This window comes from Coregonus lavaretus (genome assembly GCF_964263955.1).
Source record: "Coregonus lavaretus genome assembly, contig: HAP1_SCAFFOLD_1159, whole genome shotgun sequence".
Lineage (NCBI taxonomy): Eukaryota > Metazoa > Chordata > Actinopteri > Salmoniformes > Salmonidae > Coregonus > Coregonus lavaretus.
Window position 1 is genome coordinate 87464 of NW_028157303.1, and position 25940 is coordinate 113403.

Genomic DNA, 25940 nt, shown 5'->3' on the forward strand with positions numbered 1-25940 from the left:
TGACCCCCTCCCTGTGTTGTCCAACAGGCCATGCCTTCTGACCCCCTCCCTGTGTTGTCCAACAGGCCATGCCTTCTGACCCCCTCCCTGTGTTGTCCAACAGGCCATGCCTTCTGACCCCCTCCCTGTGTTGTCCAACAGGCCATGCCTTCTGACCCCCTCCCTGTGTTGTCCAACAGGCCATGCCTTCTGACCCCCTCCCTGTGTTGTCCAACAGGCCATGCCTTCTGACCCCCTCCCTGTGTTGTCCAACAGGCCATGCCTTCTGACCCCCTCCCTGTGTTGTCCAACAGGCCATGCCTTCTGACCCCCTCCCTGTGTTGTCCAACAGGCCATGCCTTCTGACCCCCTCCCTGTGTTGTCCAACAGGCCATGCCTTCTGACCCCCTCCCTGTGTTGTCCAACAGGCCATGCCTTCTGACCCCCTCCCTGTGTTGTCCAACAGGCCATGCCTTCTGACCCCCTCCCTGTGTTGTCCAACAGGCCATGCCTTCTGACCCCCTCCCTGTGTTGTCCAACAGGCCATGCCTTCTGACCCCCTCCCTGTGTTGTCCAACAGGCCATGCCTTCTGACCCCCTCCCTGTGTTGTCCAACAGGCCATGCCTTCTGACCCCCTCCCTGTGTTGTCCAACAGGCCATGCCTTCTGACCCCCTCCCTGTGTTGTCCAACAGGCCATGCCTTCTGACCCCCTCCCTGTGTTGTCCAACAGGCCATGCCTTCTGACCCCCTCCCTGTGTTGTCCAACAGGCCATGCCTTCTGACCCCCTCCCTGTGTTGTCCAACAGGCCATGCCTTCTGACCCCCTCCCTGTGTTGTCCAACAGGCCATGCCTTCTGACCCCTTCCCTGTGTTGTCCAACAGGCCATGCCTTCTGACCCCTTCCCTGTGTTGTCCAACAGGCCATGCCTTCTGACCCCTTCCCTGTGTTGTCCAACAGGCCATGCCTTCTGACCCCTTCCCTGTGTTGTCCAACAGGCCATGCCTTCTGACCCCCTCCCTGTGTTGTCCAACAGGCCATGCCTTCTGACCCCCTCCCTGTGTTGTCCAACAGGCCATGCCTTCTGACCCCCTCCCTGTGTTGTCCAACAGGCCATGCCTTCTGACCCCCTCCCTGTGTTGTCCAACAGGCCATGCCTTCTGACCCCTTCCCTGTGTTGTCCAACAGGCCATGCCTTCTGACCCCCTCCCTGTGTTGTCCAACAGGCCATGCCTTCTGACCCCCTCCCTGTGTTGTCCAACAGGCCATGCCTTCTGACCCCTTCCCTGTGTTGTCCAACAGGCCATGCCTTCTGACCCCCTCCCTGTGTTGTCCAACAGGCCATGCCTACAGCCTCCACAACCTGACCCAGGAACCTGCTGCTCTACACTTCACCAGGATGCTGGCAGAGAGCTCAGATTGAGGCCCGGGGACCACAGCCAGGGGTTCAGTACAGGACGATAGTGACAGGACAGAGAAGTGAAGGAGCCTTACAGAGGACCACCAGGTACCTCAACTTAACAGAGTGAGACCAGCAGAAAATTACCCCATACCTACTGTAAAATATGGTGGTGGATCTTTGATGTTTTGGGGCTATTTTGCTTCCACTGGTCCTGGAGCCCTTGTTAAGATCAATGGCATCATTAACTTTACCCAGTACCAGGACATTTTAGCCAAAAACTTGGTTGCCTCTGAATCTTGGCTGCAAGTGGATCATCCAGCAATACAATTACCCCAAGCACACATCAGAATCCACAAAGAAATTGTTAATTGACCGTAAAATCAACATTTTGCATTGGCCATCTCAGTCTCCAGACTTCAACCCCATTGAAAACCTGTGGTTTGATTTGAAGAGGGCAGTCCATAAGCGCAGACAGGATATCAAAGATCTGGAAAGATTCTGTATGGAGGAATGGTCTAAGATCCCTCCCAACGTGGTACCAAATCTCATAAAACATTTATGAAAAAGGATCAGTGCCGTTATCATCTCAAGGTATTGAAAACAGGGGTGCCAATAATTTTGACCCATATCTTTATGAGAAAAATATTTATTACTTGTTAAACAACATCTCCTTCTCTGAGCAATTCTATTAGTATTTTTTGTTGTTGTTGTTGCTCACTGTATATATTTTGTTTGTTTGTTTGGCCGATTGAATGCGTTCCTCTTAATAATAGTAACTACTTTTTCTCTTAGATTGGCAATATAGCAATATAGGGGTGGTGGACTAAACTATCTTTAGGATGGGATAATTGAGAAGTTTTACTTTGTGGGACAATTATACTTCTAGCAGTCTTACAGCATATTTGTAACTCTCTCTCTATCTCTCTATTCTCTCCCTTTCTCCCTCCATGTCTCACCACTCAGTCTCTCACGCCAGTTAAAAGATGGCTGGTGGCTATGGGAAGTTAATTTCAGATTGTTATATATATTAATTAATTTCAGTTGGCTCTCTCCAGCTCACTATCCCTCCTTGGAGGACAGGGGGTTCACTGAGTCACTTTTATTTGGGGGGGGCTGCAGACTCCCTGGGCTGAGGAGGTGAGTGTGTCTGAAGGAATGGCTGATAACTGAAGGGAGGGAGAAGTCTTTTGTCACAATCGTTTTCTTTTCTTTTTTTTCCATTTGAGCCATGTCTCAGAGATGGGCCGAGTGCCCCTGAAAGTTTAAACAAAATGCCTCCCCTGAGAGTCCAACGCAGAAAGCCCTTTAGGGGGGTGTCACACAAACACACACACACACTTACCTTACCCTTAAGTGGTTAAGAACATTGTGCCAGTAACCGAAAGGTCGCTGGTTCGACTCCCCCGGCCGGGCAAAGTGGAAAGATCAGCCGTTCTGCTCTTGAGCAAGGCAGCGACAGGGCGCCGATGATGTGGATGTCGATTAAGGCAGCCCCCTGCACCTCTCTGATTCAGAGGAGTTGGGTTAAATGCTTAAGACACATTGCTGTTGAATGCATTCAGTTGTGCAAATGGCTAGGTATCCCCTTTCCCTTACGTATTCTTATCTTTGATGATTTTCTATTGTTGTTGCATGGTGTATACCATGTGTATCCTGTATGTATGGCTAATAAAACTTGAAACTTACCTGACCTGCCAGTGTGCTCAGGGAATGGCGTCTCTGGATTTAAGGGAAACAAGCTGTGATTATCTTGTAACTCCTCCCTGGTTAGGAGTGACACTGTCTGAGGTGAAATATAGTTTAATAAGACCGTTTATAAACTCATGAGCTTATAGTTTGGGACACTTGTGTACTGACAGTTGACAGTGATACTGTTTATTTCAGTGACAACATGTTGCAGCTCTCTCTTGTGAAGGGAGCAGTGAGTCTGTGTGAGTGGAGATGGACAGGGCTGCTGCAGCATTGCCGCGTTGTGGATATTTAACACGTTAGCTTTGGCAGAGTTGTGTGGTGTGAAAACACACTGATTTCCTAAGTGCCAATCATATCAGCCTCGCCGTGAGAGAGGAAGCAGAGAGCAAACATCTGTGTGTGCTTGTGTGTGTGTGTGTGTGTGTGTGTGTGTGTGTGTGTGTGTGTGTGTGTGTGTGTGTGCCACTGGTAGCAGACTGGCCCGTGTCTGTCTGACTTTCTGTCTGTGTGTGTGAGGGTGACCCTCCTTCCCTCCCTGGGTTGAAGAGGCCCTGGCTTCTCCTACATGTCACTATCACCCTGAGTTACGACACCAGGGTCTCTACCTCTCTCTCCCCTGCCTCCCTCCTTCTCTCCCTTCATCCATCCCTCCTTCTCTCCAGCCGGGAGTCACCCATCCGAAACGATGTTAAAACAGGGTCATCACCCGCGTGCACTTAAAGGGTGTCAGTTTAACCTGCTCTGAAATACTTACGGCTATTATTATATCTTATAAATCATTAAGAAAGTTTAATTATACGAACATTTCATGGAGGAAATGTGCAAGATGACACATGGGAAGGATAATTTAATGGGCCAGCAAGTCCCAGCAATTAATATTGAGGTTAGGTTTCTTTTTTACTGCACTGCCGTAGGGGTGGGGAGACAGAGTTAGAGAGAGAGAGAAAGAGAGAGAGACAGTGAGGCCTCGTCAATATCCACAGCATGTAAAAATAACTTCTCATTTCACTCTTTAGACCAGGAGGCTATTCTTACTGTTTATGACATGAGGTTTATGATATGGAAATGTGAATGCATCACGTCTCCATATCATAAAACTCATGTCATAAACAGTGTCAACGTTTATGATCACTATGTTTGATGTACAGTTACAAGATGACATGGCGTCATTCCCTGGGTTGTTCTGAACAGAATGAGCCTATGTTTGTTTATTGGGAAGAAAATTTGCAGCAGAACACATAACTGAATGAGCTCAGGACTCCTTTCTATGCCCACCAACATTATGATCTGTTTCTCTGAATTGCCTTGTGAAAGCCTAACACTGTAAGATCGTATTTTATAACGTAGCTAGTCGTGTTGGAAATACAACAAGCTTTCAAATGATGCCCACCTGACCCAGATTGCGATATATAATGGTCCGTTTTGGGATTGAGTAAATAACAACTAATTGTGTGGTGGCGGGGATGCAAGGTTGTGCTCTAAACAAAACATTTACAAGTGTACTTGCTTTAGTTCCTCAACAGCACATCTAGGAGAGCTAAAAAAAAACACCTTATAGTTGAAGACTCTTCTTTGAGTCATAAAAGTGCATTGAAATTACTTAGGAACTGTGTAGCCACTTGGAGACACCAGTTAGTCCTCTCATTCAAGCCCTTGTCATTTTTTTGTCTTATGTTGCACCTACCCCACATTTTCCAGGAATATTCTTATCATGTTTCTGAATGTATCCAGAGTATTTTCAGATTTCGTTATCAACAAATGCTGCGAAAAGTACCGTAAATGTAAAATGCACACAAAATCAAGTGTAATGTTTGGATTCAGTCTTGTGTCAGGTGAACTGTTGTGTCCTCAACTTTGGTCTAATAATTTCCCCGTTATCTCCAAACTGTTCCCTTTCAATTGCTACCAGGTTTATGCATATGTTTCATATTTCTTCTGTAAGAAACATTTCAATTTAGCCCTATCCATATAGGCCAATTCCCATGAGTGTAGAGGGTTAATTGATGTTCCTAAACACATATATAAATCGAAGAGTTAAGTTGCTAATGTTCTATATTACTAAGAAACTCTATAAAAAAAGCTCTATAAAATGGGAACGTAATTGAGTTTATTACATTGCTAGGTGTTTTTTCGAGCGTGGTTATTCTACAATAATAGATTCAGTTAATGACAGTGGAACATCTGCTAATTCATACAAAAGTTAACAGTTATTATCATACCTGTGCAGATGTTAATAGGAAATGAATTGAATGCAGGCTGGTATATAAGGAGACATGAAAATACCTAGAAATGTCCTGTTCTGCCGTTGTTGTTGTTGTTGTTTGGGATGTAAGTGATACATGAAATGTCTCTTTAATCAGACGTCTGTCAATCCAACAGGAATTACTCTGGGTTTCAAGTAGGTCTGGAGTTTGGGGAACCCCGGTTAGCTAGCTAATGTCATTAGCAAAGGTTAAACAGTAGACAAAGGTGGGAAACAAGGAGTCATTTTTAAAGTTAACGTTACAGGTATGAAATATTTTGTTACTTTACCTCAATTAAGCTTGCTATTATAGCTAGATATTGTGTTAGGCTATGATGTGTCGCATTTCATTTGATGCAGGCTGGCTAGTTTGTTGCAATGTTAGCTAACGTTAGTTAATGTCAACCAATTTGACTAGCTAACTAGCCATAACTGTCTGGCTTAGCTAACTAGCAATGGAGTTGAATATTCATTTAACGTTAGGTAACTAGTTAAACTGCTTAGTAGCTATACGTTTTCCAATAACGTTAATGTCAATATTACATATTGTCGTTTTAAGCGCAAAACGTACGCGCGTAAAATTAGAGGTTAGCTAGCGTTGGCTATCCTATGAATATAATATCCACAGAGTTAACATTACTATTATCTTTAATATAGTTAAGGTTAACGTTACTGGACTGATCTGATGCTGCCTACGATTAATGTTAACAATTATCGTTTAGTAGTGTCAAAGTCGCGTCAATTCAAATCTGGTATTAGGAACAAAAGAGGTCAACACGACTTCTAAGATATACTAGTTATTTTAATTAATGCAAAAACCTTCAATGGTAAACAGTGGAGGCTCCTGAAAAAATTCTCAGGGGGGGCAATTTTTCTGATGATTTAGGTGACCTACACACATTTAAAAAAAGATACAGTGGGGGAAAAAAGTATTTAGTCAGCCACCAATTGTGCAAGTTCTCCCACTTAAAAAGATGAGAGAGGCCTGTAATTTTCATCATAGGTACACGTCAACTATGACAGACAAATTGAGAAAAAAATATCCTGAAAATCACATTGTAGGATTTTTTATGAATTTATTTGCAAATTATGGTGGAAAATAAGTGTTTGGTCACCTACAAACAAGCAAGATTTCTGGCTCTCACAGACCTGTAACTTCTTCTTTAAGAGGCTCCGCTGTCCTCCACTCGTTACCTGTATTAATGGCACCTGTTTGAACTTGTTATCAGTATAAAAGACACCTGTCCACAACCTCAAACAGTCACACTCCAAACTCCACTATGGCCAAGACCAAAGAGCTGTCAAAGGACACCAGAAACAAAATTGTAGACCTGCACCAGGCTGGGAAGACTGAATCTGCAATAGGTAAGCAGCTTGGTTTGAAGAAATCAACTGTGGGAGCAATTATTAGGAAATGGAAGACATACAAGACCACTGATAATCTCCCTCGATCTGGGGCTCCACGCAAGATCTCACCGCGTGGGGTCAAAATGATCACAAGAACGGTGAGCAAAAATCCCAGAACCACACGGGGGGACCTAGTGAATGACCTGCAGAGAGCTGTAACAAAGCCTACCATCAGTAACACACTACGCCGCCAGGGACTCAAATCCTGCAGTGCCAGACGTGTCCCCCTGCTTAAGCCAGTACATGTCCAGGCCCGTCTGAAGTTTGCTAGAGTGCATTTGGATGATCCAGAAGAGGATTGGGAGAATGTCATATGGTCAGATGAAACCAAAATATAAATTTTTGGTAAAAACTCAACTCGTCGTGTTTGGAGGACAAAGAATGCTGAGTTGCATCCAAAGAACACCATACCTACTGTGAAGCATGGGGGCGGAAACATCATGCTTTGGGGCTGTTTTTCTGCAAAGGGACGAGGACGACTGATCCGTGTAAAGGAAAGAATGAATGGGGCCATGTATCGTGAGATTTTGAGTGAAAACCTTCCATCAGCAAGGGCATTGAATATGAAACGTGGCTGGGTCTTTCAGCATGACAATGATCCCAAACACACCGCCCGGGCAACGAAGGAGTGGCTTCGTAAGAAGCATTTCAAGGTCCTGGAGTGGCCTAGCCAGTCTCCAGATCTCAACCCCATAGAAAATCTTTGGAGGGAGTTGAAAGTCTGTGTTGCCCAGCGACAGCCCCAAAACATCACTGCTCTAGAGGAGATCTGCATGGAGGAATGGGCCAAAATACCAGCAACAGTGTGTGAAAACCTTGTGAAGACTTACAGAAAACGTTTGACCTGTGTCATTGCCAACAAAGGGTATATAACAAAGTATTAAGAAACTTTTGTTATTGACCAAATACTTATTTTCCACCACAATTTGCAAATAAATTCATTACAAATGCTACAATGTGATTTTCTGGAATTTTTTTCTCATTTTGTCTGTCATAGTTGACGTGTACCTATGATGAAAATTACAGGCCTCATCTTTTTAAGTGGGAGAACTTGCACAATTGGTGGCTGACTAAATACTTTTTTTCCCCACTGTATGTCCAGCAACAACATGAAGACAGGGGCAGCATATAAGTCAATGCCAGAAGCATTTATTGACTGATCTCAAAAGTGTTGGCTTACAAAAGCAAAATAAGTTATCACAGTAAAAACAATCAAGGGTGTTCTTTCACATTCCTCAACACTGCATAAACAATATGCATTTCCATAAACAAATGAAATATCAGCTGAAAATACAGCATCTTGGTATTTGTTCAGATTGCAGGATCAACAAGAGCTTTTACCACATTTTTTGCCTCATGGTTGAATTGGAAATATGTGCACCTGAGCATAATTCACAACAAGCAAGCAGGAGCTTTTGATAGAGGCTACTGAAAACATTGATGCAAGTTATTGGTAATAAGAAATTTTTATAGACTTCCATATTCTGCCCTCTTGTATAGATTTGTGAAAATGAACAGTGATAGACATTTTGCCTGAAAACAGAATTTGAAAATAATTTATAGAAAAGGTAAACACAGCTATCTGTATGGCTTTGTAAAAATGAACAACTATATTCTGGCCAATTGTATAGATTTGTAAATATGAACAACCATATTCTGGCCAATTGTATAGATTTGTAAAATGAACATGAACAGATTATTATTTTTTTTTAAACTTTTTTTAAAATTAAAAATAACTATTTTAAACAACATCAACTGTGAACTGATTTGGGCGTGTGTGTGTTAAAGAGACAGACAGGGAGGGACAAAGAGAGAGAGAGGCTACATTACTTGTACTGAAACTGTTCTCTTCTCTCTTTCAATGCAGCAAAGCGGTCAATGACTTTCTCATTGAAATCAGGCATGCTGAGGACTAGTTCCCTCTCCATGGAAAGCATGGCCAGTGCATTCAGACGTTCCTGGCCCATTGAATTTCGCAGGAATGTCTTAACTCGTGTCAAAGTTGAGAAACATCTCTCAGCTTCAGCTGTTGTCATGGGAGTTATGAGGATGTTCAACAGAGTCACAGTCTCAGAGAACGTCTCCTGGAGGTTGTAGCTCATGAGAACCTGGTACAGTGGCAGTGCACTGTACCAGAGACTGAACCTGGTACAGTGGCAGTGCACACTCATGAGAACCTGGTACAGTGCCAGTGCACCACGGTTTGACTTTCTCGTCGTCGGCAAAAAGACCGTTCAGTCTCTCCAAAAGCACACTGGCGATTGAGACTGAGGTTGATTCCGAGATGGGAAGGAACTCAAAAAAGCGCTCCTGCACTTTGTGGTTGCTATCTATGTACCTCAGCACAAGCACCAGCTGTGTCTGTGTAGAAACGTCCGTGGTCTCGTCAGCTTGGATAGCTACGAAGTTCGCCGACTTCACCTCCTCCACAATATGTTCCCTCATGACCGCTAGCATACACTCCAGTAGCTCTGAACGCTAGCCATCTTTTGATAGTAGTACGTGAATTGATTGACGCTGCTACCCGCTCTTTTCTTAGTTACGTTCATGGTTATGTTACGTATGACGAAAGCGCGTAAGTGCAAGCCCTCAGAAACCCATAGAGATTGTATTGAAAGCTCTGATATTTGAAAAAAAAAAAAAATTTACATGAGAGGCTATGACAGACTTCTGGGGCGATTTTCAACCTGACTGAAATCGCCCCAAAAGGGGCGGGGCCATTTGAAGCACGACTTTAGCCTGATTGGACATTTAGTGGCAGATCAGACGTCTAGATTAGAACACTGATAACTACTGTTGCTGTGATATAATTGATTCGAAAAAAAATCCCTTTTCCCGTTTGGCAGTGCGTCGCCCATATCGCCCTAATGAACACACCGCCCCTGATGGTAAATATGATGTTTCGTATATACGGGCTCTCTGAGATGTCTCGCAGGACACCCCAGACAACTAAAAACATTGTTCCAGATTCAATACTCAAATACTCTGACAGAGAAAGTTTCCCACTTCTCTGCTGGCCAATTAGAGTAAAGACTTGAGCGTGGTTTAAACTTTCTCAGCCAATCCGTTGGTTCAGGGGTTGGTCTCATCTCCTCGGCGCCATTTGTTGCACACTTCAGCCAGGCACAAGATTATCATAACAACCTATCATAGTGAGAAGAGCCAGCTCCCTTAGACATCATTCCTATGTCCAAGGAAGGTTCACAGATCACAAAGAACCAGTATAGTCTAGCATTTGAAGACACAATCCTTATCTTATTTTACCCCCTAAAACAGCTCTTCACATCAATCACAGCCTTGCCAGGTGTCACAGCCTACATTAGGCCAGTCAAGAATGCATTCTTTCTAAGTTAGTCATCCCATCAATTTAGGATAATAATAAATCCCCAATAGTAGTTAACTATAATATTTTACTCTAAATTAGTTGGCTAGCCGGTTAGCTAACCTGGCTAGCTAGTTAGCTATGCTGCAAGCTAAATTGGGGGGAACTAGGGTAGGGCGCCCTTTGATTTGGAGGGATTGCAGCTCTAAATTGTCCTAACTTTTTCATCAACCAAAACAATATCTAGCTAATGTTACATTTTAGAGAATGTAACTAACTCTAGTATGAGTGTGCAATCCACGGTGGTTTGATACAACGTGTTATGTAGCTACTGTAGCTAGCCAGTTTGTCGCGTTTTGATTGAGATGAAACTGGCTAATGCACCGTTTTATTTTCTCTTCCTCAGGGCTACAATTTGGGACCACAATCAGTCATTTAAAAATGAAGTGTCCGTCCAACTACGAGGAACCCCGGTTTCCATGCAACATGGAGAAACATGTCACATACGGCGGCAGGTAGCTTAGTGGTTAAGAGCGTTGTGCCAGTAACCGAAAGGTCGCTGGTTCTAATCCCTGAGCCGACTAGGTGACAAATCTGCCGATGTGCCCTTGAGCAAGGCACTTAACCCTAATTGCTCCTGTAAGTCGCTCTGGATAAGAGCGTCTGCTAAATGAAAAAAAAAATAAATAAACATACAAGGAGTCGGGCCTGAAAACCTCCCCACTAAAGGAATGCGTCCAAGTAGTAGTCAAACCACAGCTCTCACCATGTGTCACCACCGCTGCCAACTTTTGCCTCAAGGATGATGTGAAAGGTGTTCACAATAAGGAGAACAACCAACATGATGGGGTACTTGACGAGGTAAACCTAGGCTGTGAAGCATTCGAGGACAGCGGTTTCCTCTCTTTACAGAACAGCCAGATAGAGGACGTTGATAACATAAAGGAACTAGAACAGTCTCCAGGACAGGATATATTCTCCCCATGTACTCCAGTTGCTGATTATCACAAGGCTAAGCATACTGCCTCAAAACTCCCCATACTGAAGTTTCAACACGCTGTATGCCAAGATCTCGCCAACAGTTTCAAGAGGACCCATAGCTATGACTGGTCTGTCATTAGCCGGCTAGCAGAGGACTCCGGCCTTGAAAGGGTTTTGGGTGGGAACATGGGCCTTGAATGTATGGCTGTTTTAAAAGCACTGCTGGAGAGGGACATGAAGCACATCCTCACCAGGATCCTGCATCTGCTAGGAGATGTCGACTTGATAAGGTAAATGACAAATGTAATAAGGTAAACATGTGACCTTTACTGGTCCTATGACAATTGTACAGGTTTTTCAACATGGAAATGTTTTTATACTCTTATCATGTATTCATTCATGGTGGTTTTCTTCACAGCTGTAGAAAAGTGAGCAAGACCTGGAGAAAAATCTACCAAGACAAGTCTGCACTCCGTAGATGCGACCAGGCTAAACAGAGACTCAGGGTAAGCGCTAACATTTAACTGGGGTTCCTTTAGTCATTGTATACCCTTTATCAGGTGTCAATGGTTTTGAACCACATTGATGGTTTGTTTTTTTTAGCTTGCAGAGGCTCCAAACTTTGCTAATCCCTTATGCTGATATGTTCTTAATCTGGATTCATTTACAGGGGCTCCTTCAAGTACTTCAATCTTAATTACCTAACCATAGGGTAATCCACTGCATGAATATTGTTTGGTAAATGGCAATGTCCGTTTTTGTTGTAGGACCCAAGAACTTCTGTAGGACCGGAGAATGTCGGCTCTTTGACACGAGACGCCGCCCTGTCCCGGGTTGTAATGACCTGTATGCAGAGGGTAGCTTCAACCCCTTATCCATAAGTCTAGCTATAGGATGCTCTCCCAGAGAGAAGGCACACCGTCGCTGTACTGCTCCCAGCAATCTCGCTTCAGAGAATACCAAGCGGTGACGGTTGCGCTATTCACTTTGCATGTAAAGGTTCAGAGGACATGATGGTGCTCAGTGTGTGTACTTATTGAGAGTTGGTGTCACCCTTCAATCAGTTCTAAGAAAGTAATTGACATGTTCATGTTACAAGTGATACAATGAGTGAGTTATGCTCCGTAGCCTTATACATTCTTTGCTTGTGTTCTCTAGGCTGCCAGTTTGCTGAAGCAGCACGAGTCGCTGAAGCCCTGTAAGCGCTGCGGCTCTCCTGCCAAGCACAACGCAGATGCCATGAGGGCCACCTGTACCCGCCTCAGCTGTGCCTTTGACTTCTGCACCCTGTGCCAGGGCCCTTTTCATGGCTCCTCAGCCTGCCACACAGGGCTGGCCCGGGGGCCTAGCAGCTCCAGAGCCATCCTCATCGGCAGCGCTCGCAGCAAGAGGAACGTCAGGCGCCTGTGAGATCAACGCCGCCCTGGATGAAGACTCAATAACGCACCTTTTTTAAAAACCAACTAAATTTTAACTATTATTTAGTAGTTTTATTCATGGACCTTTTAGCCCACTGCCTCCTCTCCACATACCAAAGGGATCTCGGCTATTGGAATACCCTGTATTAGAACACATTGTATTCTGTGACAATCCCGTGATGCCAGGTGTTCGGCATTTGTCGTCAGAAAGCGACAATCTTACTGGAAGCCAAAAACAGAATGTTTACCTGAATTGTACATTCATTTTATATTTCTTAATGGAATATCCGTCCGTAAATATATTTGTCTGTTAAATGTGAAATGTAAATATTTATATTGTTGAAATAAATTTATCTTTTGCGATTTTCTAAATTGTTTTGTTTTTCTCCCAATTTATTTTTCTAAGCTACATACCGCCAGAAAACGCGCATGCATGCACAAACTTATTTTCTGAATTTAATCAAGCCGAGCATGTCACAATGCCACTTGCTTCAAAAGAGCTGACAACTGGTGAAACTAAGCCATTCATCCATTGGTGCCATACTGCAATGTATTTTCCAATGTAATTGGTAGTCCAGTCTTGTGGCTTTAACAAAGGTCTGCGGCCTCAACATGTCACCTTTTTTATAAAGGAGTAATGAAGCCATTGATGCCAATGAATTCATGAAAATGCATTACTTTTTAATTACAAATGAATTTCCACCAAGCTGCAAATGATTAACCTCAACTATGGCTCTCTCCTCTTGCTCCTCTCCCACATACTGCACAGAATTTCATATGCTTCTCTGAAATCCTCCGATTACTCACTATCTGGAAAGATGCATTGTTAACCTTAAGGAGTTGAAGACTAGGCATAGCTGAAAACGGACATTCTTTACACATTGACACCAGTGATTCATACTCCCTTCATGGTCAATGATTTCAGGCAATTAAGATATCATCAGTACATTGCTCAGGATAGCCGCTCAGTGGATTACTCTACTGAGGGTTTGATAATGTGCTATATCCGACTGACAACAGACCCATTATTCTAACAGTTTAGAATGAGGTGCAATTTGTTTTATGGTTCCTCTGTATGCCCATCGGAGTGGAGCCAAATCACACCTGTCTAAAAGCAACTCATGAGGTCCATGATAAGTTGACGACCCTCATTTTTTATGCAGACTAAAGGCTACATCATGTCAAACAAATTACTGGTATTCTCCAATAAAATCAAATTGGATGTGTAGGCTTATCTGTAAAGTTCATGTGTTTTTCACATATTGGGGGCATTTCATAATTGAGAAATGTAACAGCGATACTATACTGTACGTTCAATTAAAAAGTCTCTGGGTAATACAAACACAATTTCTCCCCAGTCTGACTAAAATTGATTTCATAGGCCTTATCTGCTGCCTGAAATAATCAGTGGTGCTTGCTCAAAGTCTATATGGTAAAGCAACGGGCCAACTTATTTCACAATTGTATCATCTTTCAATAGTGAAACATAATGCTCTCTGTGCATTAAAAGCATTTTGCTGTCACTCAAAAGAGATGCCTTTGTTTTTCTCCTGCAGACCCAATACATCAGTGGTTTTTCCAATTAGCCTTCCTCTCAGTGCACGTCCTCCCAGTCCATCGGTGTCTGGCCACAGTTGTGTCAGCTCCCTCTGTGCACCTCTATCCTGGGGTTGCTCTCTATTGCTGCCTGCTACACAAAATGTCAATGTGCAGTTGACCGTTCCGGCATGTGTCCTGCCAGCCGTGGTGACAAGTAGCCATTTTTGTGACTTCCCCCTCCTGCTCTGGGCAACGCCCTCGGGGGTGGAACTACACTGAACAAAAATATCAACGCAACATGTAAAGTGTTGGTCCCATGTTTAATGAGCTGAAATAAAAGACCCCGGAAATGTTCAATATGCACAAAAAGCTTATCTCAAAATGTGTGCACAAATTTGTTTACGTCCCTCTTAATGAGCATTTCTCTTTTGCCAAGATAATCCATCCACCTGACAGGTTTGGCATATCAAGAAGTAGATTAAACAGCATGATCATTACACAGGTGCACCTTGTGCTGGGAACAATAAAAGGCCACTCTAAAATGTGCAGTTTTCAACTGTACCGGACAGATGGCAGACAGCGTGTATTGCGCCTGTGTGGGCAGACGGTTTGCTGATGTCAACGTTTGTGAACAGAGTGCCCTGTGGTGGGGTTATGGTATGGGCAGGTATAAGCTACGGACAACGAACACAATTGCATTTTATCAATGGAAATTTGAATGCACAGAGATACCGTGACGAGATCCTGAGGCCCATTGTTGTGCCATTCATCTGCCGCAAAACCCTCATGTTTTAGCATGATAATGCACATCCCCATGTAGCAAGGATCTGTCCACAATTCCAAGAAGCTGAAAATGTCCCAGTTCTTCCATGGCCTGCATACTCACCATACATGTCACCCATCGAGCATGTTTGGGATGCTCTGGATTGACGTGTACGACAGCGTGTTCCAGTTCCTGCCAATATCCAGCAACTTCACACAGCCATTGAGAAGGAGTGGGACAACATTCCACAGGCCACAATCAACAGCCTGATCAACTCTATGCGAAGGAGATGTCGCGCTGCATGAGGCAAATGGTGGTCACACCAGATACTGACTTGTTTTCTGATCCACACCCCTACCTTTAAAAAAAAAGGTATCTGTGACTAACAGATGCATATCTGTATTGCCAGTCATGTGAAATCCATAGATTAGGGCCTAATTAATTTATTTCAATTGACTGATTTCCTTATATGAACTGTAACTCAGTAAAATCGTTGAAATTGTTGAATGTTGCGTTTATATTTTTGTTCAGTGTAACTAGCACTTTTCCTCCCCCTCTCAACCGCCCCCTGTTTATATCTTCCAATAATAGATTGTAGTGTAAAGGAGAAAAATATTATTCATATATGTAGAGTATACAAAGAAGAAGATGCGATGCCCTAGGCTACCACTGAGTCAAACAATCAACATGTTGGCCGCTCAAATGACTGATAACTGTTGATTGGGATTTTCTGTCCAATTGGATTATGGTCACTATTTCTCACCTTCACAGAAGCGTTCTTATTCTAGATAGGTTCTTAAAGTAAGGCCATACACATTTACTTAAATGTTGAACGGATTCCCCTCTTCAATTTAATCAAAAATAAAATTAATATCTGAAAAAGTGATCCTGAGGCCCATTGTACTGAAAAAGTGCACGATTAGAGGATGCTTCCAGTAAAGAGATACACAACTTCCTCTTGGATTATGGCTGAATTATGCCTCTTTTAGCATCCCCAAGAGGCTATCATCTCTTAAAGTTGGTTGCCAGGTGTTGAACTAAGGTCACTATAGTATTTTAACAAGAAGGTCCACTTCTTGATTTGTATTTGCTTGCCACACAATCTGTTAAACATTTATTTACATTTGTATGGCCTAAATACTGAAAAAATGAACTAGGAATCTGTCTCATTCCATTATTTGTTGTGAACAGTTATTTGACTTATTAGTCCAAAAATAGTTCTGACATTAAATGTGACATTTTGAGTATGACCCACTTCTGATGTATTCCTGATCGGTCCTTATACTAAAGTCAGTTGTAGAGATTTAGATTTAGTGAATAGAGTATCGCCCATCCTAAATTTGAACATTTTCCAAAATCACATCTTTAATTTTCTCAGTGCATCTTGTGACCTCAGGGTATAAAAAAGGGTTGGAATTCTGTGAAACCAGCCAAACATGGACAGGAATGACTGTGAGTTGAAAGGAGACAGCCTTTGACTGTGAGTATGTATCAGATGGCCTTTGTGCTCTAACCAGATGATACATCTTTTAGCTGCCCTTTCCAGGACAGATTATCACATTGGTCATTTATTTCTCTGATTTATTGAACTCCAGCAACACTGGGACACTTCTCCAAATGAAACCTCACAATTGAAGTCATTAGACTTTCACACAATCAGGTGTTTACCTACCCTGTTTAGGTCAACAGTGGTCGTGTATGAGTCATACGAGGCATACTACAGTAACTTACTTTAATTGATCTGATTCGGACAATTTTCAGATATTCTCTTTTTTTCCCATGCCAAATCAGGCAAGTTCCATGATTGTGTTTGCCAACATCTGCAGCGAGTGTCTTCTGTACCTGATAACAGCAATACCTTCCCTGTGTCCACAAAGATGCAGAGGTCGATATGATGTATGTGTCGTGACCATCTTTGTATCTGTGCCATTATAGCGGCTTTGACAGCATGGCAAGTGCCATTGAGGCTATCTCCATTTTGAAGTAGGACATTTTCTTCTTCACGATTGGCTGATCCCTCCTAATGACCCGGTTGGACGTGACTCCAACAGGGTCACCAGGAAGGATCAGCCAATGAAGCTGGAAGTCCCACCCAGTTGACTACATTAAAATGATGGAAGCCCTCAATGGCGCTGCACATGCTAAGAAGGCCTTTTGGCCACTAGATGTCTCTATCATTCATTATGACCATGACCTTCAAGTCTGCCATGGCCTTTTAGAGCAGTTTGACACTGAAACCCAGCGGCCAGAGACAACAGCTTATACAATGAGCCTGAAGGACAGTTTCATGAGTCCCAGAGGAATTCTGAACATATGCCTCTGTAGGGTGGCTGAAGGAGCATTGTGATCTACAGATCTTCTACTCTACTAGAACATTGGTAATGCTGGCTCTTTGATTGGGTCATTTTCCCATCAAAGAGCCATTTCGCTAGCCTGACTACCCACCCACCATGGCTCTGGCCCAACGCCACGCCCACTTGCGTTTCTTCTCTACCACGAGTCTGGATTTGTTTTCCTCTCCGACGTCTTCTAGCGATCACATTCTGACCATTCTGATTGGTCCAAGAAACCGACAGGTTGGGCCAACATGATTCATAAATCACGTCACTGGCTTGTATACTCTGATTGGTTAGAGACGATCCAATTGCTCATGACTTTGTTTTGTACAATGGCCCACATTTTCTCGTCAGGCAACCATTTCACTACCTTTCGCTCTTCTCTGCTTCTCTCAACCCCATATCTCTCAGTATGAGATGGTGACACACACACACACACACCATTTACATAATATACATAATATATCACAAACAGTGGTTGTTGCACATGCACATGTACAGACACAATCTGCGGGTTGGTGTATGACAAAGCTCTGGACCATGTGACACTGATAAGGAGTGACTGGCTCCTGTCGCCCAGCCATGTCACACAGACAAAGGTAGACCCCATGCTCTCACAGAAACAGGAGTGGGGTGGCCAGGAAGCAGCACTTTTCCCCCCTGAAATCAGCAGCCCCCCCCCCTTACCAAACACTCTGATCCTTTGAGAGTCAGTACTGAATCACCACACACAGACAGTATCATTAGCGTATGAAACTGGTCTACGAAGAGTGGTCCAACACTCAGCTAAGTAATTACCAAGATACACTACATGACCAAAAGCATGTGGATATCTGCTCGTCAAGCATCTCATTCCAAAATCATGGGCATTAACATGGAGTTGGTCCCCCATTTGCTGCTATAACAGCCTCCATTCTTCTGGGAAGGCTTTCCACTAGATGTTGAAACATTGCTGCGGGGATTTGCTTCCATTCAGCCACAAGAGCATTAGTGAGGTCGGGCACTGATGTTAGGCGATTAGGCCTGGCTCGCAGTCGGTGTTCCAATTAATCCCAAAGGTGTTCGATTGGGTTGAGGTCAGGGCTCTGTGCAGGCCAGTCAAGTTCTATCTCGACAAACCATTTCTGTATGGACCTCACTTTGTGCACAGGGGCATTGTCATGCTGAAAGGTGAGGAATCCCCTTTAAGAGGAATAAGTAACGTGTTCTAGTCTATGTCTGCATTCCAACTAGCACCCTATTCCCTTTCTAGTGCACTACTTTTGACCAGGGCTCATAGGGAATAGGGTGCCATTTGGGAGACAGCCATGTTTGTTGAATCCCGGGTTCACCAGGTCCCAAGTGCACTTCAAAGCATCACTACTTACCACCTGATAGAGGGAGGTGACCAACACCCCTAGTGTGGCAAAGATCATCCCCAGGAGGTTGAACTTCACATCATAGTAGGAGTTCAGGATCACACCTAATGTTATGGGCACCTAGTAGTGGGAAAAGACAGACACATCAGGTAAATAGCGTTACTGTAACTGTAATCATAAAAATTCATGAAAAAAGTTTGGGTTAGGCATTAGGGTTAGTGTGTGGTTAGGGTTAAAGGGATACTTGGGGATGTTGGCAATGAGGCCCTTTATCTACTTCCCCGGAGTCAGATGAACTCGTGGATACCATTTGTATGGCTAATGCATGCAGTTTGAAGGAAGTCGCTAACTAGCATTAGCGAAATGACTAGAAGTCTATGGATATCTGCTCGTGAAAGTACCTCTAATGTCCTTCATACTGGACACAGAGATTTTCTGACTTTGCCAGCTAGTGACCACTCTGCAGAGCTGCCTCCAGTATATCGATCATCTCTATTCATTGTAGAGCGTAATCCCTGTACATTTTTTTGGGAATGACATTGGAACTACGGAACATAATTTATTTAGTTGTGATCATATTACCAATTTCTGGGTGGTTATGATTTATTATTTTCAAATTATATTATTATTGCCAATTTCACATAGGTCGTCAAATTTGGTTTATTCCAAGATGGTCAAAAATGTATTTGTATTAACCAAATTCTTCATACACAAATACAGATTTTTGAAGGCTACCCCCTTATTTATTTTTGAAAGACAGCTTGATATTTTTTTGCAATCATTAAGATTGGTTAAAAACAAACATGACCGGAAACTCACTGCTACCTTTGAAACATACATATGTCTAATTTTATGTATATAAGACCTCTGTGATGTTTGTAAAAGTTTGTTTTCTTAAACCTGTGTGCTTGATTATGTACTTTGCTAAATGTTCATTTTGAATGTATTGTAATGACCCAGCTGGGTCATAAAGTAAAAGAGAGACGGGCACCAGGTGTACAGGCAGAACACAGGTTTATTCCTGAATGGGCTATTGTTCAGGCCACAACCCACGCCGCTAAACCTCGAACATACACAAATAGAACATGTCAAATCAAGGGTCCCGAACAGAAGAAAAAGAGATGAGACCGTAACCCCTATTTAAGCATTCCAAAACCCCGCGGGATTACCCATCATACCCCCCCAACCTTTCCATCTGTCCTGGCATATTTAACCCCTGCTAGCACCCATGAGAACGATCACACATCCATGAACACAGAACACAATACAGGGTCGTTACATAGCCCCCCCCTTTCTAAACCCTAGCCCCTAGGGTTACAAAACAAAATCCTTAAAACGACCCGGAGGTCGCATCAGTCTCTTGTGCCTCCCCTTGACTCTCACTGGTGGACCCCCAGAACACTCATCTGCCCCAATGTCATTTCCAGCGCCCTCCGAAGAGGCAGCCCCCGTCCCAGGCTCAGCTTGCACTAGAGTCTCCTCGCTAGACTGTCCCCGTGTGCTCACATCAGAGTCCTCACTTCCATTCCCTACCGTTTTCCTCCCTCTGTAGGGCGCCAATCGATCCCGGTGGACCACCACCTTCCTGCCCCGTGGGGGAACCTCCACCCGGTACGTCACCTCCCCCACTCTCTCTATCACCAGGCACGGCCCCACCCAGGCACTGTCCAGCTTTGGGCACCGCCCCTTCTTGCGCGTGGGGTTGTGAAGCCACACGCGTTCTCCCGCTCCAAAGTGCCTCCCCCTAGCGCGTGAGTCATAGTGGCGCTTTTGGCGCATTCCTGCGTTCTCGAGTTGCTCTCTTGCGAAGGTGTGAGCCGCTTCTAACCGGTTCTGCAGTCGACGAACATAGTTCGGGCCAGGCAAAACCCCGTCGTCGTTATCAGGAGGGTGGCCAAACGTCAGTTCGGCTGGGGTGCGCAACTCACGACCTAACATTAGTAGCGCTGGGGAGCACGCAGTCGATTCCTGAACAGCCGACCTACATGCCATAAGAATAAACGGTAAGTGGGTGTCCCAATCTCTCTGGTGTTTTGAGGTAACGATAGCCAGCTGTTGTGCTAATGTTCTGTTAAATCTTTCCACCAGCCCATCACTCTGGGGGTGAAGCGGAGTAGTGCGCGTCTTCTCCGCGCCTAACCGTCTACACAACTCTGAGAACACCCGTGACTCAAAGTTTCTTCCCTGGTCGCTGTGTATAGACTGTGGCACCCCGAACCGACTGATTATTCCCCCTACCAATGCATCAGCTACTGTTTCTGCCTCCTGGTCTGGGAGAGCGTAAGCCTCTGGCCACTTGGTGAAGTAGTCCATAGCAGTTAGAATCCACCTGTTACCGCTGTCTGTGGTTGGAAACGGTCCAACTATGTCTACCCCCAGTCTCTCCATGGGCTCCCCTACTGGGAATTGTTGTAGGAGGGCGTGTGACTGACCTGGAGGTCCTTTCTTAGCAGCACACTCATCGCACTGCCTGCAAAAGTCCTCCACATCCCTCCTGTGCCTGGCCCAATAGAAGCCTTTACGTACGCGCTTTAACGTTTTGGAGACCCCAAAATGCCCTGCGCCTACTCCACCGTGAAGCTGCTGTAACACGCTCCCTTGCAGCCTTTTGGGAACCACTACCTGCCACGTCATTTCTCCAGTAGCTGGCTTTTTCCACCCCCTCTGGAGCACTCCCTCAGCCACTCTAAGGACTGAGAATTTAGCCCAGAGTCCTTTGGTGACTGGTGATAGAGGGGCTACTTCCCCCCATGGCGGTCGTCTTCTCTCTTCCACCCACCCCAGCACAGGACGCAGCTCTGCGTCCTCCTCCTGGCGACGCCTCCACTCCCCGACGTCCACAGCCTCAAGCTCCCGGCACTCTGTCACCCTCAGCTGACTCACCGTGGCGGTGACTCCCTCCTCCATGCACAGTTCCCTCTCTCGCTCCACCCGTTTGGCGCAGTACCCACAGCCGTCCTCAGCACACGGGCGGCGGGACAAGGCGTCTGCATTGCTGTGGCGAAGGCCGGCCCTGTGCTCCACCTGGAAGTCGTAGGGTTGCAGCTCCTCCAACCAGCGGGCGATCTGACCCTCTGGCTCCTTGAAGGAGAGAAGCCACTGCAGGGCGGAGTGATCCGTCCGCACCACAAACGGCAGGCCCCCCAGGTAGTACTTGAAATGGCGTACTGCTGCCACGACAGCCAAAAGCTCCCTCCTTGTCACGCAGTAGCGTTTTTCAGCCTTATCAAAAGTTCTGCTGTAATAAGCTACTACGTGCTCCCCGTCAGAACCACGCTGAGCCAGCACGGCTCCCAAGCCCTCATTGCTTGCGTCGGTGTCCAGGATAAACGGACGGTTTGGGTCTGGTGAGGACAGGACAGGGGCCTCCACCAGGGCACGTTTGAGGGCCTCAAACGCCCGCTGGTGCTCTTCGGTCCACTGAAAAACAGTGTCCTTCTTGAGAAGGTGGTTCAAAGGAGCTGCTATCCCCGCAAACCCTTTCACAAACCTACGATAGTAGGATGCCAGACCCAGGAAGCTCTTAACCTCTTTTTTTCCCCTTGGAATTGGCCACCCCCTCACAGCCTCCACTTTGTCTGGCATCGTGCTGATACCCTCACCACCCAGCTGATGACCCAGGAACGCCAACTCCCTTTGCATGAAATGGCACTTTTCCGGGTGTAATTTTAGCCCCGCCCCCGAGATCCTCTCCAGCACTCGCCTAAGTGCCCCCAGTGCCCCCTCAAATGACGTGCCGTGTACCAATATGTCGTCTAGGTACACGACACACTCGTCTCTCGGAACCCCCGCCAGCACTCTGTCCATGAGCCTCTCAAAGGTGGCAGGAGCATTACAAAGCCCAAAGCACAGCACCTTGAACTGCCAATGGCCCCTATCCGTGGAGAAGGCCGTTTTTTCACGTGCCCCAGGCGAGAGGGGCACCTGCCAGTAGCCACTGCGCAGATCAAGGGAAGAGAACCACGAGGACCCTCTGACGTGGTCTAGCGACTCATCGATCCTCGGTATGGGGTAAGAGTCTTTAATGGTGACAGAATTTAGGCCCCTGTAGTCCGCACAAAACCTAAGTTTACCCCCTTTCTTAGGCACCATGACAACCGGCGCGGACCATGGGCTATCTGATGGCTCAATGAAATCAGCCCGCAACATGTCAGCAATAGCTGTGGCTGCTGCTTCCCTCTTGGCAAGGGGAATGCGACGGGGCCGAATTTTAATGGGTTGGTTGTCCCCAGTGTCGATGTCGTGCTGAACCAGGTGCGTTTGCCCTACCTCATCTTCCCCCCAAGCGAAGCTATCTTTAAAGTCAAACAGAAGCTGCTTTAACTGTCTCTGTTGTCTCTCGTCCAGACCTTGACAGTTTTTCAGCCACACAGCCTCAACGGCGTCGATAACTTCCTCCTTCCCCCCGTCGGGCTGATGGGGTGAAGGAGCCAGTGTGTTTTGGGCTACTGGGATGCCTGTGCTTGCACCATTATGGGGAGTGAAGGTCGTTGCCGCCGGAGACAGCTGCTGGGATGGCACAACGACCAAGGGAGCAGCCGGGACGACCAGTGGAGTTTCGGCAAGCTTGGAGGAAGATGGAGGGACAGCCCTGCCCCCTGCTGGCCCTCCCGAAGGCGACATTCCCACTGTGGGCCCCCCCGACAGCCTCAAAGTGCCCGAAGCTAAGTCCAACTGAGCCCCACAGTTTTTCAAAAAGTCCATTCCCAGTATACAGGGGTCCTGTACCGCTGCTACCCACACCGGACACCCCACAGTTCTCCCCCCCACAGTCACAGACACCCGACACTTCCCTAACATGGGGGCTAGCTCCCCCGTGACAGTCCGTAGCTGGACAAGGGTCGGCTCCACCCGCACCCCAACAGGTAGTATGTCTGGTCTCACCAGGGTTACTGTAGAGCCCGTGTCGACCAGGGCCAAACATTCCACCCCCTCTACCTTGACGATGACATTGCAGAAGTCCCCAACGGTGGTACGTCCCACCACAACTACCGGACTAGGAAACACGGTGGCAGCTACACCCTGGGGAAGCAGGTCCCCACCCTCTTGCCTGCACTGCTGGGTACCTCTTCTGCTTACTGTGGGTTCGGGGGCGGAGGAATGGGCCCGCGCTGCCCCCTGCGCGAGAACCCGCTGTCGTTTCCCTGTTGACTGGAGAATCTGCCACACTCCCGCTGAATGTGGCCAGGCTGGCCACAACCCCAGCAGACAATGGAAGTTGAGCTGACACTGCGATGTTGTCTGGAGCCCCTCTCAATGACAAGCGAAGCGGTCTTGACTAACCCTCCCAACTCGTCGACCCACTCTGGTTTGGTGACCCCCGGCACCCCGGCCGCCGCTGCTCTCACCTCTGGTTGACTGGCAACCTCCACTCTCACTCCCTCACCCCAGATCAGCTCCCTCTTCCTGGCTATCTCCACTGCAGCCCGCAGAGATGCTGGGTCCGACATCTGAACATGCTTACCCAGCTCGGTGGGGGAGAGCGCTCTAATAAAACTGTCCCGTGCCAGCTCGTCTTGCACCCCAATCGGCATAGTTGCATAAGCCCGCCTGGTCAGGCTCAGAATATCACTTGCCAACGCCTTTAATGATTCCCCCTGAAGTCTCTTTTTGTTATTCAGTTCAATCCGCAGCATGTTGGGCTGTGCATCGCTGCCGAAACGGCCCCCCAATGCCTCCACTAGCGCACCGTAGTCGCCCCTCTCGTCCGGGGCTAGCGTTAGCAGGCATTCCGACGCCTCCTCTGACAGGCTCAGGGCAAGCTGTAACCCTTTCGTCTCGTCAGACCACCTCCCGGCTCTAGCCAACAACTCGAATTGAGTGAAAAAAACTTCCCATTTACCTTGTCCATTGAACTTTGGAAGTTTAGCCGCTACCGTGGCTAATGGCAATAGGGCGCTGCCATCTCTGTTTACATAAGGAGGTCCAGCCATTTCCGCACGCGGTGACGTCGATATCTCCGTCGCCGTGACGTCTGTTCTGGTCGAGCGGTTTGAAGGAAAACCCGCCCGTTCTGCCATCTTGCTGACTGACAATTTAACTCCCGCCATGTGGCTCTCCAGCTCTTCTACAGCCGTCATCGCCTGACCCTCCCGACCGGGTACACCCGAGCCCACAACGGACACTTTGTCCGACTCTTCCTTAACTTTCCGCCTCGCCCCGATCATCATGACCGTAGATGCGAGTCACGCTAAAGCTAACCACGGCCTATACTGAAACAGCTAACTCGCCTAATCTCGATCTATCCCGTCGTTCGAAAGCACTTCTGACACCAATGTAATGACCCAGCTGGGTCATAAAGTAAAAGAGAGACGGGCACCAGGTGTACAGGCAGAACACAGGTTTATTCCTGAATGGGCTATTGTTCAGGCCACAACCCACGCCGCTAAACCTCGAACATACACAAATAGAACATGTCAAATCAAGGGTCCCGAACAGAAGAAAAAGAGATGAGACCGTAACCCCTATTTAAGCATTCCAAAACCCCGCGGGATTACCCATCATACCCCCCCAACCTTTCCATCTGTCCTGGCATATTTAACCCCTGCTAGCACCCATGAGAACGATCACACATCCATGAACACAGAACACAATACAGGGTCGTTACAGTATAATTCAACTTCGGTATATGTTTGTACAATTAGAAAAGTATTTTATTTTTAAACAAAAAAAAGTGTCATCTCAATAAATGCCAATCTGACCATTCTGTATGGAATGCTAGCTACATTGTAGCAGGCAGCAGCATTGGTACATTGTAACCACTACATACCAAAGTCAATTTGATCTTGGTGGAGAATGTCTTCTTGTAACACAGTCTGTATGACAATGATCACAGGAGTTGTCATCGCTTTGGCCAGCTGGTAAGTGCCAATGGTGTTGTTTTGTAAGGACATATTGGTGAAAGCCACAGAAGCTGAGAGCGAGCCAGATAATTTTGGTGGCAAATATGTCCATCTTCTGGCATACCCATAGTCCAAGCCATGTCACCACGAAATGGATCAGCGTTAGTCATGTTTGGGAAGCCATAGTGAACATAGATCCATTTGTGGATGAAAACGATGCATATCGACGACAGCAAATTGGCCAATAATCCAATGATGAGGCGGCTGTTCGAGAAAAGGTGTGAAAGTCGGTTAGCCATGGTCCTCTTGATAACCGTCCTGTAAAATCTACCTATAGGGTTCAGTAGTACTGTATAGTATGAAGCTAGCTTGCTAATGTAAACCAACAAATTCAAGTAAAAATGTCTACCCTCTGCCAGTTGTGCAACGCTTTCATACTTTTCCCATCGCATGTTGATCATATAGGGAAAAAAAAGAGCCTGGCTGCAACTTAACGGGAGTAGTGACGTCAGATGAAGCGACCTTTACTTCCGTTTTTTCTGCGAAGAGAACTAGCCACGTCAGTGCCCTACAGCGCCTCCCCGTGGAGACTTTGGAAAGTTGAAGGCGATAACCTAAACTATTTATTCTAGACATATACAAGGTCTCTCAAACCTTCC

At 46.0% G+C, this 25940-nt stretch overlaps 1 protein-coding gene and 1 pseudogene across 2 annotated transcripts; one reads left to right on the plus strand and one right to left on the minus strand.

Annotated features, from left to right (window-relative positions):
• Window positions 1-1980: 1980 nt before the first annotated feature.
• Window positions 1981-25931, minus strand: LOC311125563 (solute carrier family 35 member E3-like; annotated as a pseudogene). The gene is made up of 3 exons: window positions 25209-25931; window positions 18449-18559; window positions 1981-3100 (listed from the first exon to the last, which is right to left on the minus strand). The product of its transcript is annotated as a solute carrier family 35 member E3-like (transcript).
• Window positions 11122-12868, plus strand: LOC311125564 (F-box only protein 5-like). Its single transcript, XM_084199593.1, has 4 exons — window positions 11122-11315; window positions 11444-11531; window positions 11793-11882; window positions 12184-12868. The coding sequence occupies exons 1-4, from the start codon at window positions 11212-11214 to the stop codon at window positions 12433-12435; spliced, it is 534 nt and encodes a 177-aa protein (XP_084055719.1). The 5' UTR covers window positions 11122-11211; the 3' UTR covers window positions 12436-12868.
• Window positions 25932-25940: the final 9 nt, after the last annotated feature.